Here is a 19,345-nt window from a genome sequence, read left to right on the forward strand (position 1 = left end):
TGGGACCCTGCTTTAGCCTTGGCTAATTTCACTCACGGCTTGATCTCGACCCAGCACAGGTGCCCACTTGGCACTCGACTGGCGTTGCCATGGCAATGCCAACTTCAGGGGCCAAGAAAATGCCAATTGTCCAAGGGGCTCAACCACAGAGACCATGGATGTGATATTCATTATAAACAGGACACATTAGCAACAAAAGAAGAAAGCAGTCAAGTCTGGACAGTCAGGCTACATCTCTTTTTCTTTTAGGAAATGCCACGTGCCTGTCACTCTGAGGCCGGCACCCATCCCTAGGAACAAAAAAACAAAACAAAACTCATTTGTGCAGCAGGCGGGATACAGACAATAGGGAGAACCACCATAACCTAGGCTTGAGCGCCTCTTTGTGGTTCACAAGTGTCACTGCAATACCTGCTCAACTGCAGCTCTGCGTCTGCACGCACCTGCTGTAAAACACAAAACACCACACTGCTGATTCAGGTACCTCAGCTATAATGACTTTTTCCTGTTAATGGCTTAAGGAATCACCCTTCACCCCCTGCACTCATTAAGCCCAGGGACAGGCTCACTTTGTCTCACCTCTGTTAACGACGAAGAACCAGCCTTTAAGCGACAAGGGGAACAACGTCCTTTGAATTATCTTCATTTATTGAGTCTAAAGGTATAATGTGAGCAGGTTTACCCTGTTCACATTCCTGACTAATAGTCCTGTTTGAACTGCACCAATGTGACATGTCAGAGAGTAAACGGAAAGAAACACGGAGCTGGAAAACTGAAGCGCTGAAAGGTAATAAAGAGGAATGTAGGAACAGACATGAGAGAGTTCATACTGTACTTGAGTATCCCAGTTAAGCATCTTTCTTTCATGCCACAGTTGCAGCTTCATGTCTCCCATGAGATGTGAACTATTAAACTGGATTTGCCTCTCAGCATAACCATGGCATATACAGGCCCATGTTTTGCATGTTCCATCCTTCTACTAATGAAATGAAGATCTGTAATTCATTTGATTCACCATTTAGCTCAAAGAACTCTGTAGTCGGTAATCAGACAATACGTTTGTCTAGTGCCACAACAATTTTGACAGACAATACAGCATTGTAATCGCTAATGTAGTAGACTCATTTCCCTGTAATGAGCATTTAAGTTGAATCTAATTTCATTTAATTGGCCATATCACAGACATTTCCTGCTTTTATGAACTCATTTCATCAGGCACATATTGTGAATTTCTTACTTAAGGCCATCTTCCAACTAGAAGCCTTTCTAATTGCTGCACTGACATCTGGTGTATGCGTAAAGTGCCTACATCGCAGTCATTTCTAGCTGTGAAGCAGCAATTCGATGGCTACCAGAATTCATTTTTCAGAGTTTACCCTAAGGCAGAGCTACATCAGAGTTTACCCACTCCTCTTTACCACTGACTTGTCTTGTGTTTGTATCTTAGTACTTATTGCCATGACCCTAATTCAGCCCTGCTAAAGTCAAGCTACATTTGAGTGACTTGACTGAGCTTTCTTTACTAAATCCTATGTATCAACATATATACATTCACCTGTTACTTCATTTAGGTACACCTTGCTAGTACTTGATCAAACCCCTTTTCTGCTTTGAGAATTCCTTTAATTCTTTATGGCAAACATTCCTCATATATTTTGGTCCCTACTGACACAACAGTTTCGCAGCCTTGCTGCAGAATAGACCACCAAGCCAAAGATGCTCTATTGGACTGAGATCTGGTAACTGTGGTGGCCGTTTGAGTAAAGTAAACTCATTGTCAGGTTCAAGAAACCAGTTTGATTTGAGCTTTGTGACATGCCTGGAGCAGCTATCAGAGGTTGGTACAGAGGGGTCATAAAAGGATGGACATGGTTAGCAACATTACTCAGGTAGGCTGTGTTTACACAATGCTCAACCCCAAATGTGTGGCAAGAAAATCTCCACCACCATTACATCACCACCAGTATGAACCATTGATAAGGTAGGATGGATCCATGCTTTCTGACCCTACGATCTGAATGTCACAACACAAATCAAGACTCAGACCAGGTATCGTTTTTCTAATCTTTTATTCTCTAGTATAAATGTCCTGTTGGTGGCTGACACAAGAAGAGATGATGTGGTCTTGTAGCCCATCATGTTTAAGGTTAGACATGTTGGTCATGTTCTTCTGCATACATTGTAACAAGTGGTTATTCCAGTTACTGTTGCTTTCCTGTCACCTCAAAGCAATCTGGCAATTCTCCTTTGATCTCTGATATAAACTAGACAGTTTTATCCAGAGCTGTTGCTCACTGCATATTTTCTCTTCTTCAGACCTTTCTCTGTAAGTCTTACAGATGGCTGTGTGGGAAAATCCCAGTAGATTAGTAGTTTCTAAAATACTCCCACTCAACTGGCACCAACAACCACCACCACAAAGTCACTTAAAATCACCTTTCTTCTCCATTGTGATGCTAGTGCTGAACTTCAGCAGTTTAACTTGACCATGTCTAAATCTCCAAATGCTATGGCTGCCATATAATTGGCTGATTAGATATTTGAACTTATGAGCAGTAAAACAGTGTACCAAATGAAGTGGTCTGTGAGTGCACATAAACAGCACAACCAAGGCCCTATTTATGCATCTCATTCACGTGTTTCATATTCAAATAAAATCTAAATGAGAAACTTTGATTTGAACATATTTGCACTTTTTGTTTTATCCTTCAGTATCCCAACGAGGGTAAACCTGTTAACACATTTTTTTAAACTCCTAAAAACTCCTAAAGAACAATGAAAACATTGTTAGGTTTTTTATTGGGTGTTACAGAGATCCCATACCATCATGGTGTCAGAATAGTTAATACTTGATACTTATTTTTGCTAAGAATAGCAAAAATAATTATTATTTACTTGGCAAAAAGTATCATTATTATTATTATTATTATTTTGCTGTTCATAGTACTGGAGTAGCTTTTTTTTTATAATAATTTTCCCTTTCTGGAATCTTTTTAATATTAAATGCACAAAAGCCCTGATCACATAGGGAGCCAATAAATGTGCAGACAGACAAATGCTTTTCTTGTGCTTGTTTTGCACCTGCAAATGAACAGTTTGGATATGATTTCAACACACAGTCTTCTGATCCTAATTTGTTCCAGTGGAAAAATCAAAATGAGCTTTGTAGCTGCTAACCTACTGCTCATAATACACTTCAGTCAGGTGGTGGCAGTGTGCACCAAAAAGCCAGTGTGGAAGCTGCTATCAAATGTAAATGAGCCATTAATGTGTTAGCTTTACTGCAGTATACTAGATAATAGTACAACAGCAGAGATTATTAGTAATAGACAAAAATACAAGTGATATTGTTAGGAGATTACTGATCTGACTACTGACTTCAGCGTAAATTTCAGTCATAGAGTAATCTTAATAACATCTAAAATCTAAAAATAACTCCAACACGTCACTATCATTGTCTCAGAATGATTTTTAAAGGAAGAAATGAAGACATGAAGTTCAGCTTCACACTTGAAACAAACTGAGATCAGCAACAGGGTCATGTGTGCAACACAAAACCAAAAACACCCCAGCTGTACAAATACACTCGTACACCTCATGCATGTGAAATGGAAGCTGTTGATCAGTATGAAGATCTATGGAGCGGACACAGACAGGCTGCAGCATGCAGCTCTATGACTGCACATGAATCACAGCATGATAATCTGACTGCTGAACCTGAGCCAGATATCACTCACTCACACACACACACACACACACACACACACACACACAGAGCACTGTTGGGAGGACATGACGTGCTCCTAACGGTAGAGCCACCGAAACTTGAAAGGAGTGAGATCATTCATGCTTTAGTCACACATTCACATTGAAATTCCAGTCGCATAGATGCATGCACATACGCAGTTCTATTTTTTGCAGATGAAGACAACAGAATAATATCTATGATACGACCTGTCTAATAGATTTTTTTCTTAAAAAGCACCAAAAAAATGAGCCTTAATGAGAAAACCAAGGAAAAAAGGCACCAAACATGATGAAGAAGAAAAGCTTAGAAGTCTGAACATCCAACACATTCAAAAAGACAAACTGTGTCAGCCCTTCATATCCCTCCACTGCTCAAAGATCTGACTCCATACTTCATCAAACAGATCAACCCTCACACCAACTCCATGAATAACTCTTTCATAGCTTTCCAAATGCACTTAATACCTGTATCCGTTCTGATTAGCAGGGAAAGGCCTGGATTTATTTAAGATAAGCAGGAACATAATCTCTGCTGTTGTGACATTTTAATATTGTCCACTCTACATAAAGAGACATCATTGTGCTTTTTCTGATCAGAAATGTTCCAAAATATGTTATTCAAGCAATAGGTGGACATCACCATCATGGGTAATCTGCATCATATTTCCCATTTTTCCTATTATATACACAACATTTGTTTTTCCTGAATATTCTACAGGTTGCTTTCCCAACATTTATTTTAAGATTTATTGGTAGGAAAGGTGAATAACACACAGGAAAACCCTGCAGCAGCCTTGGGCACATGGGTGAGCAGTGAGCTGCAGCAGTGCCCTCCCTACATAGCTTTAGGCCATCCACCTTTGGCAGCAGTGCATTTCCAATTCATGTATTTTATTTCTGACAATCTATTTTTATTTCCCGTGTCACGATAACGTCTTTAAAATTCAGTTTTTTGCATTTACATGTCACAGAAATCGTTACAAACATCTGCAAATTATAAACAGCAAACATGGAGAAAATTAGCAGCATCAGTCTGATGTTTTGTTAGAGACGACTGAAGTCCGGTCCTCTTGACAGAAAAACAAACAGCGGTAACCAATCAAGAGGTTTGTGTGGAGGTTTTATCTACAGGTGTGGTGGGTTTATAGTGTTGAATATTATTATACATATTTCAGAATGATTCGAGATTTGAACTTAACAAAAGGGTTTGGTTTACAGTTAAATTATGTCATTTGGTTTGGTTTACAGTTAAATTATGTCATTTAAACTCCATTTTAAACACTGAACTTTGACTTTGGAGTTCATTGGCAATGATACAATACTAAAGACACGCTATGTGGGCTATTAACCAGAATATGCACAGACTGAAATGGACAGGACCATGTTTATCAAGGGCGCAGGTTATTTGTGATGTCTCCCAAATTCCTGACTAATAGTCCTGTTTGAACTGCACCAATGTGACATGTCAGAGAGTAAACGGAAAGAAACACGGAGCTGGAAAACTTCTGCTGAAGCTTATAACATCAGCAGCACGTCTGACTACAAATCTCGGCTGCAAAAGGACTATGCCATTTGCACATACACATTCATTCAAACAACATAGCACAAAGCTTTGTGGTTCACATATATCAGGAGAACACCTAACGTTTGTACAGCACAAGTGTTTTCCTGCCCTGGAAGTATTCACAAATATAAGAATGTGTTGTCATTACCAGGTTAAAATGGGCTTGTTAGGAGGTTAGACAGTAAAAGAAGGAGGGGTAGTAGATTAGGGAAAGAACAGGACAGACTGGATTTACCTCTACAGCTGCACACACACACACACACACACACACAGACACACAAAGGAGCAAACACCCACACAACGAGATAAAGTCATTCAAACGGAGAGCTGTTCCACCAGTTTGAAGTTGGTTGTTCCAGTCGACTGCCAGCTGACTTTCTGACACTGCACTCTGTCATTTGGTAACTATCAACACAGTATTACTACAGCATGTTGGTCTTGTGACCAGAGAGTCACTGTTTACTTTTTAGGCTGAATGTCTACCACAGGTGTAGAGCAGGCTAACCTGTTAGAACTAGCTACTGACAGCTACATGAAAATATTTTTTAAAAAAATCAGCAAGGCAACTAAAAATGTTATGTCAGCAAATTTCATTTTTTCCCTAAATTCTCTATTCTGCCATCAATGAGAAGGTACTTATGCTGTATGACCACCAGGGGGAGCAGGAATCACAGCATCAGAACAAACTGAGGCTCTTGAAAAGTCAAAAATGTATACAGGATGTACGATAGCTGCCACATTTGTTTCTTCTTTCTTTGCATTTTTCCAGCCAAATACCACAGAAGTAAAATAACAGAAGAATTTTTTTTTAAATTAGAAATCAGTGTTTCAGGCAGCAGGTGTAAAACAGCTGCTCTCCCCACTGATCCCACCTGATGTGTAACCATGGCACCCACCACATAGTCATTGTCAGGTGTATAGAGGTGTATAGCTGCCTGAAACACACTATGTCTCATCCTCGCACAAATGTCCACACGAGATCAAAAAGCATGTGCGCATCAAAGAGAAAGAACCAACTATGTCACCTAGCTTTGCAGAGTTGCTCAACATCACAGTATCTGCTGTGGGAAGCGATCTGTTTACCATAAAACAGGGGGACAAAACACAGTGTTGCTGAGAAAGATATAGTATCAGATTTCAGTGATAACGCTGGCTCCAGGGCATCAGACAGAGAAAGAAAACAGAGCAGATAGGAATTAAAGATTACATGTTCAATTGAAACCTGGATGATTCATTGCCTTTTTAATGTGTGGTGGCCTTGTTAGCTTTGGTGGAAGACATCTCTGAAAAGGTGTGAACACCGGATCAATCATCCACATGATGCCAACACAGGATAAACTGCAGTGACTAATAGTAGCTGACAAATGTTCTTGCAGTGAATGGGAATTTATTTTAAATGATTTCAAGTTACTAACCATCTGCAACTGCTTGCAATATGATTTCATTTAATAATTGAAATGACCTGAAAAGCAGTCATTTTTATGGCACACATTAAAACCAAAGAGCTAGTGACTCAGGTGTAGCCAACACTGTTCCCATGGGAAGGAGGCAGTGGGGCTGTGGGTAATCGTTTACACTTGTCTAGTGGGTGGGGAGGGGTGGGTAGTGTGATGTCATAAAGCCTCATAGATTTTGCCCACACAATCTCCCAGTGCATCTGGTAAGAATTCACAGGGCTTCACTTGTTCCACGTGTTACAGGCTTATTCCAAAACGTCAAATTTCCTCACACAATATCTGATAATGACAAAGTGAAAACTGTGCTTGAAATTCTAGCAAATATATTAAAACTGAAACACAGTAAAATAACAAGCACATAAGCATTCACAGCCTTTGCTCAATACTTTGTTGAAGCACCTTTGAACATGATGCTACAAGCTTGGCACACCTGTTTTTGGGTAGTTTCTTCCATTCTCCTTTGCAGACCCTCCCAAGCTTCGGTGCATAGCCAGCCATTCTCAAATCTCTCCAGAGATGTTCAACAGGGTTCAACATTCAGAGTGGTCCCAAAGCCACTCCTTTGTTATCTTGGCTGTGTGCTTTGGGTCATTGTCCTGTTGTAAGATAAACCTTCAACCAATCTGAGGTCTAGAGCACTCTGGAGCAGGTTATCGTCAAGGCAGCATTGATCTTTCCCTTGACACTGACTAGTCTTCCAGATCCTGCCTCTGCATAACATCCCCACAGCATGACGCTGCCACCACTATGCTTCAGTGTAGAGATGGCATCAAGCAGGTTCCCGTTCTAGACATGAAGTTTGGCATTCAGGCAAAAAAAAGTTCAATCTTTGTTTAATCAGGCCGGAGAATGTAGTTTCTCTACTCTGGCCTGGAGTCCTTCTGGTGGTCTACAGACAATTCCTTGGACTTCATGGCTTGGTTTTTGCTCTCACATGCACTCTTAACTATGAGACCTTATACAGTAGGTTCCATGGCTAACAGTGCCAAATCATGTCCAATCAACTGAATTTACCAAAGGTGGTTTCTGAACAAGTTGTAGAAACATCTGATAGATGATCAGTGCACACAGGATGCACCTGAGCTCAAATGTGAGTCTTATGGAAAAGGCTGTTAACACTTCTGTGCATGTTACATATTTTCTTTTTTTGGTTTTTAAATAACTTTGCAAGAATTCCATGCAAACTTTGTTAACTTTGTCATTATGGAGTATTGTGTGTAGTATTCTGAGGTGAAAAATAATGTAACCCATTTCGGAATAAGGCTGTAACAGGACAAAATGTGGAAGAAGTGAATAATTTGTGGATGCACTGAATATCAGTAAACACAGAAATACAGTGCCTCCTTGCACACAAAGTGGAGCCTTGAATGTAAAACAGTCTGCAAATATAAAATCTGCAGAGTACTTCCAACAGGCTGAAATGATTAAACAGAGAACGTGGTGGTGCAGCAGTTTACTGCACTGCAAGGTTTTAGCAACGATGACAGCAAAAGCAGGCAGGTGTAATCATAAGCACATGTCAGTGAAACCTTTGTAGTATGGCCAAGGCTTCATGCACAAACATTTTAGAGTTCAGATAATATTTTTTTTCTGCCTACAAGGCTGAATGAAAATGAGAAGAGATAGAATAACAGGACAGTGTGGCAAATAAACAAATACAATCTGCAATAAGCTATGCAAATACATTCTTTCTCGCAATCTAACACCGACTTCGACTCACCCTATCTTTGTCATCCACCACATCGCATAGCATATCATCCTGGTCCAAAATGCCGCCATCGCCATGTTCCAACCTGTTCACCTGAACCCAGTAGCTGGGGTCCTAGGAGAGGAGAAAAAAAAAGAGTTAAAGTATTATCTGTGTAATGAGATCAGCTCGATTTGTACCATATAGAATCAGGATTTGTAGCATTATGTACGTAAAGCCATATATATTATAATAGGATTCCCAAACCGAATGAATTAGGAGCTTGTGACTGTAGCAATCAGCTGATCTGATCACCATGTGGTTCATATCATGATCCAGTCAGCTGGCACACAGAAGCTCTGACATAGTTATGGATTGACATCATGATAGCGGTTATGAAATATTATAATCCCCTGCTGGATGGCCTGCAAACTAAGCATATGCCTCACAATATTTCCATGTCGATGTAGAAAAGGGAATGCATGTGATTGAAAAAAAAAACATTACCCTTGTTTGCATATTTTTAAATATTTTGCAGGATATCAGTATGCAAGCAAAGAACCCGATAAAACAGCACAGTTTATATCTATAATCCTGCTTGCTTTTTTAGGTTTTTTGTTGTTTTTCCTTTTCTTCCCTTTGTCCTGTCCGAGAGTATAGGAGTCAGAATTGTTGTCTGAAAGCCCCAAAAGTGGAGCATTACCGCATTCACTGTAACTGTCCACTTGACAGTCAGACAGCATTCATTAGCATTTTTTATTTTGGGGTATTACAACCTAACGGACAACACCGAAGGAAGGAAGGAAGGAAGGAAGGAAGGAAGGAAGGAAGGAAGGAAAGAAAGAAAGAATAATACAAGATATTTTTAGAGCCAGCAGCACAAGATAGTGTGTCTGTGGGTACCTGTGGGTACCAAAGGCACTTGTACGTGTGAGCATTCCTAAGGTTTCTCCAGTACTGTCTAACAGTGGGTGTGTGAAGCAATAATAAACTCAGATTACTCCTGACTAGTATTATTATTATTACGCCTTTTTCAAATGCAGACCACTTCTCTTGCACTATTCACTCCATCAGAAGAATTATAGAAGCAGTTAAGTCGAGAACAGGGACTAAATTTCAAGCTGGGTGAAAAATTGTATATTTATAATGTTTCTATTTTAAGTTTTTTTCAGTCCAAAGTAAAAGCTTTCTTTTCAACTAGTAAAAAACTGCTGTTTTATTATGCTCCAGAATTTAATGGAATACAACATCTGTGCACACAGCACTGATATAAATACAGAAGATTTCGTGTTCGGCAGCTCCACAATCCTCTAAAACTACAATCATCAAAACACGAAATAATGGAAAATCTTTTGGAAGAATGGCGAAACGTGCATTTCCTCTGAGAGACTTCCAGACACGTGGAGACTCAACGCCAGGGTGCACTGAAGCCGTTTTGGTGCCACGTGTTGGGCAGGCACCTTAGATTTCTGTTAGTTTTAGCTTTAACTGCCACGCTTTAGCTAGCTAGGCAGATGTCTAAAGAAGAACTCAGTTACTGCACTACTTGATTTTGACCTTGATTCAGCAGTTTTAACAATTATTATGCATTCCTATGGTTTTTGGCAATTTAAGGCTTGGCAAATGTAGTTACCTCATTTTGTCTGTACAGGACTGTGTAGCCTGACATGGAAACAAGCTATGTAAAACAGCTTCACATGACATGACTGTGGGTTTGTGTACAAACAACCTCATGGAAGATTTCATGTTTATCTGTACTGGTTCAGCTTACTTTGAAATCAAAAGCTTTATTTGTCTTCTTCAATCCATGTCACCCTCCCACGTTTCGGCTTTGCCCAGTTCATAGCCTACAAGCACTGGAGCATGATAGCCCAGCCAGACAGGAGGGTAACGAGAAACCACTGAGCTCAGTGATCGTCCTTCCTCCTTCGCTACGTTATGAAAGAATCTTCTAAGTCTTTTGTCTGGATTTTGTTCTCACCATTTCCTTCTCTCCGCTTCCCCACTTATGCATTCCCACCAAACTGAGCTGTCTTAAGGACTGTGGTTAAATGCCTTCATGCACATCCTTGTTGTACTGAGCTCCAGTGCGGTACACCAGGGAAAATGGTCCAAATCGTGAGGGGAATGACTGTGTGGTATTTTTCCTTCCTTTTGAGGTTATTAAGAGGGAAAAGATGGCGAGTTCATCGAGTTGCTTCCAAATGACAAGACAAAAATACGTGAAGGCTTCAGGAGATAGTTGCTATTTTATTAATGGCCAACACAATAAAATCAGTTAGCCATTACAGAAAGCAAATACAAATGTATATATGGACTGTGTTTAAAATTAATTCATATGTAATAGTATAATAACAATAAAAGCAATTACAAAACACAAACTGACTGCCAGCATTACAGAGCAATAAAGAAAAAATGTTGAAATGTTGTCATGCTGCTTGTACTGTTCCAGACTTGTTGCTCAGATGAGATTATGGGGAACAAACATAAATCTGAGAGAAGCTCAGCCGCACAACTTAATTCCAGAAATACTCTGAAGTGATGAGGAAAAAACTGAGTCAGACAAACACTGTTTAGATTTTACTTACAGTTACACTCCAGCCTTGCATCACTGTTCTTTGGTTCATCAGAGCCACATCTCTTAAATCTGTGTTTTACAAAGGGTTTGGTGTAAATACTTCGATCTCAGCTAAACTCCAGCTATGGGATGGCCTCACCGCTTACCTACATGTAAGCAGTGAGAGCTCTTAAGAAGACACGGCTGGTCATGTTAACCGTTCGGCTCACAAAAAACACAACCCACATCTAAATGGTGAAATCCCCTGTTTAACCTACTTCTTAGTATTACTTCTCTTCTTTCGTTCTGCAGCCCTGCTCCACAGCTGAGAATATACAGCATCGCATTAGCAACTTGAGCATGGTACTGACGTATTTGGATTTAAACACCCTGTTATTTTTCCTTTAATGATGTCTGACAGTGTCAACGATCTGTCATGCCATTGAGCTTTTCGTGAGCCTTCCCTTAAACACCATCACTTATACTTAAGATTTTCTGTGTTCTCTTTTTACCTCTAATGGAAAAACAAACAGTTACTTAAAGTGTAAAGACTGGTATGCAGTAAACTGGTATGCCATCATGGACCTTCTGTAAGTGAACCACTAGCAATCCACTATGTACTTGAGCAAAGCCGTTTTATTATGAATATCCCATTTAAAAATATAAGGGCTCGATCAGATTTTGAACTAGAGACCAGTACATTTGGACTGAGGACAATCAGAACGACCAGGACCTTCCAACAAAGAAAGCATTGTGAGCAAAGTAACAACAGTAACAACAGCTAAGGAGGATATCCACAGAGTTGATAAACTGATAGCACGCTCAGCAGTCAGCGTCAGCTCATTTTGTTACCATGCTCTCTGCAGCTAAATCAGCATGTCATCTCAGACTCGCTCTAGCATTATGTGATAAAATGGTTATTCCGTTTCATTATATATTTTTCAGTTCACACTTTTGTATACTTAGACAAAGGTGAAAGTCAGAGGACCTAATTCGAGAGAGTGGAAAGACCATTTGCCAAATAGGTTCAGGAACTCCTTCCATCCAGAAGCAGACAGAATCTTTGTATCTCGAATTATGCAAATCAACATTGTTCACATGTTAATTTGACTTTAGAGAAATTTAATGGGTCAAAAGAACAAAATCCATACCTGCAAAAGTACAACCACAATTATGAAAACGTTGGGAAGCAGTGTTAAATGAAACCGGATCAACGTTTTCCTACTAATGAGGTTCACGGGCAACAGGTCAGTAAGGTGACATGATATAAAAAAGGAGGCAGAGATTCTCAGAAATAAAAATAAAAGTGTCAACAAATTGTCAAACAATTATCATATAATGTTCATTAATGTAAAATTGTGAAAACTTTGAATATCTCATCAGATACAGTATATAACATCAACATCTGAAAATATGGAGAAATCTCTGCATGCAAAAGATTGGCCCCCCCCCCAAAAAAAGCCCCATATTGGTACGATTGTGTTGTGGAAATCACTGCATGGGCCCAGGAACACTTCCAGAAATCACCATCTGTGAAACAGTTCACTGTGCCATCCATAAACGCAGGTTAAAACTATCATGCAAAGAAGAAGCCATAGTGGGGAACGATGCAGAAACACAGCTGTCCTCTCTGGGCCAAAGCTTGTTTAAAATCTATGGAGGCAAAGTGGAAAACTGTTCTGTGGTCAGACAAATGGAAATCTGGACAACACGGATGCCGTGTCCTCCAGACTAAAGAGGAGAGGGACCATTAAGGCTTGTCATGAGCGCTTATCTGCCTATGGAATTGGAAGCTTGCTTATCTTCAAAGGCACCATCAATCCTAAAAGGTATAAGCAGTTTTAGGAGAACATATGCTCCTGCTCAGATGTCTTTATCTGAGAAGGCCTGCATATTTCTGCAAGACAATCCAAATCCCTTTATTGCATCTAGTACAACAGCATGCCTTCATAGTAGATGAGTCCCAGCGCTAGAGTGGCCTATCTGAAGCCCAGACCTTCAACCAACTGAAAATATTTGGCACGTCATAAAATAAAGAATACAACAGAGAAAGACTCGGGCCTTTTAAGCTGCTAAATTCCCTATACGATCAGAATGAGACAACTTTTCTCTCCCAAAAGTCCGGCAACTGGTCTACCCGGTTCCCAAACATTTACGGACTGTTGTTAAAGGCAGTATGCTTTCTATCACTTTCAGTCACAAGGTGATAGCACAGTTCATCTGGTGAGAAACAAACTCTTTCCAAGCAATGATGGTCTGGGTTTGACTGTAATCACTCTCAGAAAGATTGGCAAAGGTTTGCCACCCAATTCAGAAACACAGACAGGCTGCCAAGAATACCAACATGTTGCAATCAACCCAAGTCAGTCTGCACCAATTAGCAAAGTTCTTCTGCAACAAATCTCTTTTCAATAGGAGATCTGACTCAACTGGTTGTATTCGAGTTATGTTTGCATATAAGTACAAGGCTGGTGAGCACCTACGTCATATTGCAGTTAAATCGCCATCCTGCAGTTTTTTTGTGGATGACTTTCTGAATTCCTGTTTTACATCCATGAGGTTCTGGGCAGATTCTGAATCTAAGTAGTGAGTGTGAATCTCGGTTTAATCTGTGTATGTAGACGGTAAAAGATTTGCAACAGCATGTTTGTTAATTCCACCAATTTATCACAGTTAATCACCATATTATCTTTAACAGATCGGATGTAATTACCAACTTGACCTCATTCAATCACAAACTGATAGCAGACTTGATTTCAAGTCCATTGCCCAGTCTCAATAATTTCACTTTTGCCACTGTGTCCAACCCCTGTTCTCCTTTTGAAATCTGAGGCATGTATGTCAACAAAAAGCACAGTGAAAAATGCAAACAGGTAGGATTATGGAAAACCTGTAGAAACCAGTGTATCATGTGTTGAATGGTTGCAAGTTACATCACTGTCTTGGGAAGTGTGACATCTTTTTTCCAGTTGCACAGTCTCAGGTTGAAGACAAAAGGCTTCAAGGGTACACGTAAGTCATGAACAAACGAACCTGAAGCCCTTCACTGTGCTTCATCATTTTATAATAGAACTAGGATTATGATGCACATACTTTGATAGTCTGTGGGATCACCAGGTCACACTGAAACCACAAGATGCCAGATGAGACTCATAAATATGAAACCTGACAGGTATTTCAACATATTGCAAACGCTTGGGAACTTTAACACCAGGCATTGCTGGCATTATTGTATTACAGTAATACTATCGCCTAATGTTTAAATGTTTCCTCAGTAAGTTTCTAAATTACTGTCACTAGAGTCAAGAACCCGTGAAAAGGAAGTTACACTACAGAATGAGAACCATGAACTGTCTTTAGGTAGCATTGCCAAAACCAACATTTGGGGAAAGCACAGGGTATTCGGTTTCACTTTAATGATACAATGTAGCAAAGTAAGAATAACGAAAAATAGGCCCGACTTGCTAATCAACTTTCATAAGAACAACAGGAATTAAACATGATCCCTGTTTTGCCGAGGAGGAGACTGATAGGTTTAAAAGACTTTTTTTATACTAAAAAAACCCCAACAACTTACAAATACTAAGAAAATTTATTTTGATCGATTTCTTGTAACAAGGCTTCTTGGCAAATAAAACTCATTATTGACCAAGATTTATAGGCCTATTATACTTTATAATTTATAGTTTATAATTTTGGCTTATTTTGGAATTCTCATCTTTCAAAAACCACCTGAATTTTCTCTCTTGCCAAAATGGTTATATCCAGGCAGAGCTATTTTTTTTTTCCTGTTTTGAATGCCTTAAGCTACCATGATACACCAAATATTTCCATAAAGCTAATCTTCTCTTCTTTCCAAAACTGTTTGAAGTTAGCCTCTAGCCAAAATGGAAGTTTGATCACTCCTGATGCTGGTCACCAGCTTGGTCATACACTGCTGTGGGATGGCACCCCATTCTGTAACCAGCATTTGCCCGAGTAAGCCAGTGTGGTTGTGTTGGTCACTCTGGCACGAACGACACCCTCAAGCTGATCCCACAAGTGTTCACTGAGGTTGAGGTCAAGACAGGCAACTTCATCTTCTCCACTCCCAAACTCTGGAAGTAGTATCGATGAACCTTGCTCTGTGGGTGCAAGCCGTGTCATCTTGGAGGATATCGTTCACTTCCAGACTGCGGGAATATGGGATTACCGCTGATTGCGGAATCTCATCAGGATAACTTTCTGCATTGAAATCGCCTCCAGTGATGACAAGCCTTGCTTTTTCCCATGAAAGAAATACCACCACACACCACCACACTGCCTCCATCAAAAGCTGTTACCCTATTAGTGCAGCAATCAGCAAAGCGTTCTCTGTGCCTTCTCAAAACTTTGACCCTACAATCCAAATGTCATAGGCAGAATTGAGAATCAGTGACAATCAGGGCCCAATCTGGCACCTGAGCACCTGAGCACCTGGGGTAACAGAAGCTCAAAACAAATCAGAAGCAGAAAAAGCAGTTTGGCAACCCACACACTCAACTTTGCTGCTCCACTAATGTAGCCAAATTTAAGGGAAAATAAACAGACTTTCAAATTGTTACAACAAAGAAATAATCAACCAAACACAAATTTGCTTAATTTTTGCGCTTAAATCTGATGTCAACACATGAATATTGCATTGAGCGCCTGTCCCAGGGCCCTGATTAACCACTTTTGATCTTTATTCACCCACACATTGAATGAGTGACATGCCGCCACCCTACACCGATCAGATATCTCCTTCTGAGATTTAGCCTAAAAAGGTGAGAGACAGAAAACACAGAGGCTGTTTGTTGTCTGTGTCACAAGCACACACACACCCACACACTTGTGACATAAGTCCAGACAATAGCTTTCTTCACCCCTCTGTGTCTTTGTGCTGAAGTGAATTGCCTGTTCCTGTCAAAGACCACACAAAGACTGGTGCCCTGGAGGAAGCTCGTGGTGAGGGAGGGTGGGAAAGAAGGAGCATGTGCCTGTGTGTGTTTTATGAGTGCTACATTAGCTCCTGAAAGAGTTCCTATTCCCACCGGGGAATGTCACCCTCTAGATGGGCTTCTCAAATATCCTGGCCAACAGTAGGACCTTGTAGCGCAACAATAGCACATCTGACTCCAGCCCAGAAGGTTGAGTGCTCAAATCACATTGTGGTAAGAGGTTTTTGAAGTCAGCCACCATCAGTTCACGTTAGCCACACAAAATAAGCTTAGAAAGTAGGATAGCTTTGTATGCCAAAAATGCAAACAACACTTTAATTACTTTCCATTGGGGAATGTGGAGTATTTTGGGAAGATCCCTCACAGGCGGCAGAAGTATGATGTTGCAGTTTCACAAACCACAAACAGCCAGAGTTTACGGGACAAATGAAATGTGACCGTGTGTCTTATCTGCTAAAGATGGCATCTGCTGTGTAAACTGAGAAAGTGAGTGAGATATGATGAAAGTATGCAAGCAGCTGCCAAAAAGAGGAGTCACAGAAAAGAACAACACTGCGTTCATTATCTTATCACAGTTCTGCAGGTGCCATTCAAACACAATTCGCTCTGCAGCAACATTGTTCACTCTGGTCTTTGTCTTTATATTAAGTCCATGATTCAATTACAGTTGTAGTGAATGCTTTGACGAAGCTGTGCAGAAGGGCTGGCCATAAGATCAGATGTTGTCCTTCCAGGTAAGAATAGAGATCTGCTCTATGAATCATGATTCTCCAAACAGATATACAGTAGGGGAAACTTTACAAATGCTGAATTTGTAAAGTTTGCTCATTTGAAAAGAAATGAACACCAGGTTTGTGCACATCTCAGGAGGGATTCTGGCTGACTCGTCTCTAAATCCTTTAGGTTAGCTTCAGCTTCCTTCACAGATTTTCTATCAGATTGAGGTCTGGAGACTGACAAGGCTACTCAGTGACCTTAATGTGCTTCTTTTTCAGCCAATCCTTTGTTGCCTTGGCAGTATCCATCCAAGACCCATTCAGTGTTTTGGCTTATGGAAGGAGAGAATGAGGTTCTCATTCAAGGTTTTACAGTATACAGCCCCATCCATTGGTCCCTCAGTGCAGTGAAGTCATTCTTTACCCTTAGCAGGAAAAACTGTGCGCTTTTTATAAGTAAGCAAACTTATAAATTCTGCAGGGAATCAAATAATTATTTGAATGTGTGTAATCACATGATTAGTTAGCCACATAAACACAAAGGTTTACATTGTGATGCTTCTTTCTGAGCCTCGTGCGCACACTTAACTTTTTATTTTTAAATAAGTCACCATATATGTTACAATACAGAAAGTTCTCCCTCGTGTTCTTTACATTTACAGTTACATTTAAATTTTTTTAACTACTTGTTTTACAATGTACTGTATGTACAAATTCTCTTTAGTAGCTCACTGCTTGTCCATCACGCTGTCTTCTGATAATAAAATGTCGACGTGTATCCAAGTTTGATGCTGAGTTGTGTTACAGCCAGTCATGTCTGTTTGTGGAGTAGGAAACTTTCATTTAAATATAGCGCCTGCATGACTCCTTCAACAAAACAGATCACATGCCAAATTGTGATTGCTCACAAATTGAGCAGGGATAAAACATTTGACTAATAAGACTTCAGCTAATGAAGTGTGCTTGTGCAAATCTGTTTGTCTGCCTTGCTGACCCATTAATTTGTGCTTGGCATAGGACTAGTCCAAAAGAAAGAGCATATAGATTTAAAAAATCCCCAAATCTTACTAAACCTTTGGAATTTGTGTGTAATATGTTCTATGGTTGCTTTTGACCTTGCAGTAATCTAAAGAAGAGAATAATCATCATAACATTTGCAGGCCAAATATGACCCTGAGGCAGATGAACACTTCAGTGAAAAGAAAACTGTAAGCATGAAGCAAAACTGCAGTCTTTATATGAGTAAATGAAGGAAGGCAGGTCGAGTTTCCATTTGGTTGGTTTATCTGGGAAGGTTACCCTAAGCACTCAGTGGGGTAAATTTTTAGATAAACACATCTTTAGCTGTATTCAGGCTTATTTTAGCCACAACTGCCCCTTGGCTATTACATCATAGGAAGTGCAGACAGTGGTTACACATTTCAGACACACATTAACCCGACTCTGTCACGCTGCAAGTCATTTATGAACAATGGAGTTAACAGCAATTTTTTTGTTTTGTTTTTTAAAGGGATGAGCGTGGTGTAAAAACATATTTCTCACCAAAATTTCAGGAATTCATTCAAATATGATGACACATTCCCCACCCTTTCACTCTCTGACCGAAGGGCTTATAGACTACGAGCATTAGGCAGTGACCTCTGACCTCTGGGGAACAGACCTCCCTTTGAATCACTAAATGAGCCTGATGGTTCAACCTCTCAACCTCCAACTCTTACAGTTTGGGCTCTGTAGCACAATAACTGTTGTGATTTATAGTTAGCATGCTTTCCCCAGTGACTAACAAACATTACTGTCACACTATCTGCTTCTCTTGCACACATACACACAGACACACACACACCCATCTCCTTAGCTGCTTATCTTTCCCTGAACTTTAACTGTTTCTGTCACGATAAAGTAAAGCAAATGCAGAATAAAAGATACAGAACAGTAATGGGATACTGTCATGACTTAGTCGCATGTAGTGCATGCATGTGTATTTAGGAGGAAAAAAAGGTGTTTCCATAGGTGCTTAGTATCTTTGTTTCTGTGCGTTTCCCTTTATTCTATAGCCTGGAATGCCTTTTTATCATTAACATGTCCTTGTCTGTAACGAAGGCTGAGGAGTGGGTGTGTCGATGCTGAAACACGCCTCAAAGGAAGCAGCCGTTGAAGAACGTGCTCAAATGAAAAGCTAACACAATCCTTACATAAGGTTCATCAACACCAAACATACTAAGATTACTGATACAGTGAATAAACGTGGATTCCTGTCACTTCTATTAGGCTGTGTAATCATCCTCATATGCAAACTAACAGATATTTTTGGCAGCTCTGCAGTCCATGTTGTCCAGTCAGAATTTCCCTGTGGAGCTGACACTGTTAAATCACATAGGGCTAAGTACTGGGTGTTTACGAAAGCATTCTTCAACTCGAATCGACTCGCTGGTTAATTTGGCTGGCTGTCATTATACTTGGGGGGGTAAGACAAATCCTTTCCTGTGGGGGTTGATTTTCCAGTTTAGTTGACCAGGTTTGTTTTGGTTTACTAAAATAGACTGAACAGGGCATAACAATTGCCTCCAAGAGGAAAGTCGCAGCGCTAAAACTGTTGCTACCTACAGCCTGTCTGTGCGGAAGCAGACTCCAGTCGGATAAATAACTAGTGCTCTCATGG

The 19,345-nt window shown here is 40.1% G+C and overlaps 1 protein-coding gene across 3 annotated transcripts in view; it reads right to left on the reverse strand.

Moving 5' to 3' along the window:
* Nucleotides 1-19,345, reverse strand: part of LOC116311274 (partitioning defective 3 homolog) — a 354,699-nt gene that overhangs the window by 308,811 nt on the left and 26,543 nt on the right. For all 3 annotated transcript variants that reach the window (XM_039617400.1, XM_039617399.1, XM_039617402.1), the window contains exon 2: nt 8,489-8,590. In XM_039617400.1, the coding sequence (XP_039473334.1) occupies nt 8,489-8,590 (102 nt within the window). The remainder of the gene's footprint in view (nt 1-8,488; nt 8,591-19,345) is intronic.

This window comes from Oreochromis aureus, linkage group 9, assembly GCF_013358895.1.
Source record: "Oreochromis aureus strain Israel breed Guangdong linkage group 9, ZZ_aureus, whole genome shotgun sequence".
Lineage (NCBI taxonomy): Eukaryota > Metazoa > Chordata > Actinopteri > Cichliformes > Cichlidae > Oreochromis > Oreochromis aureus.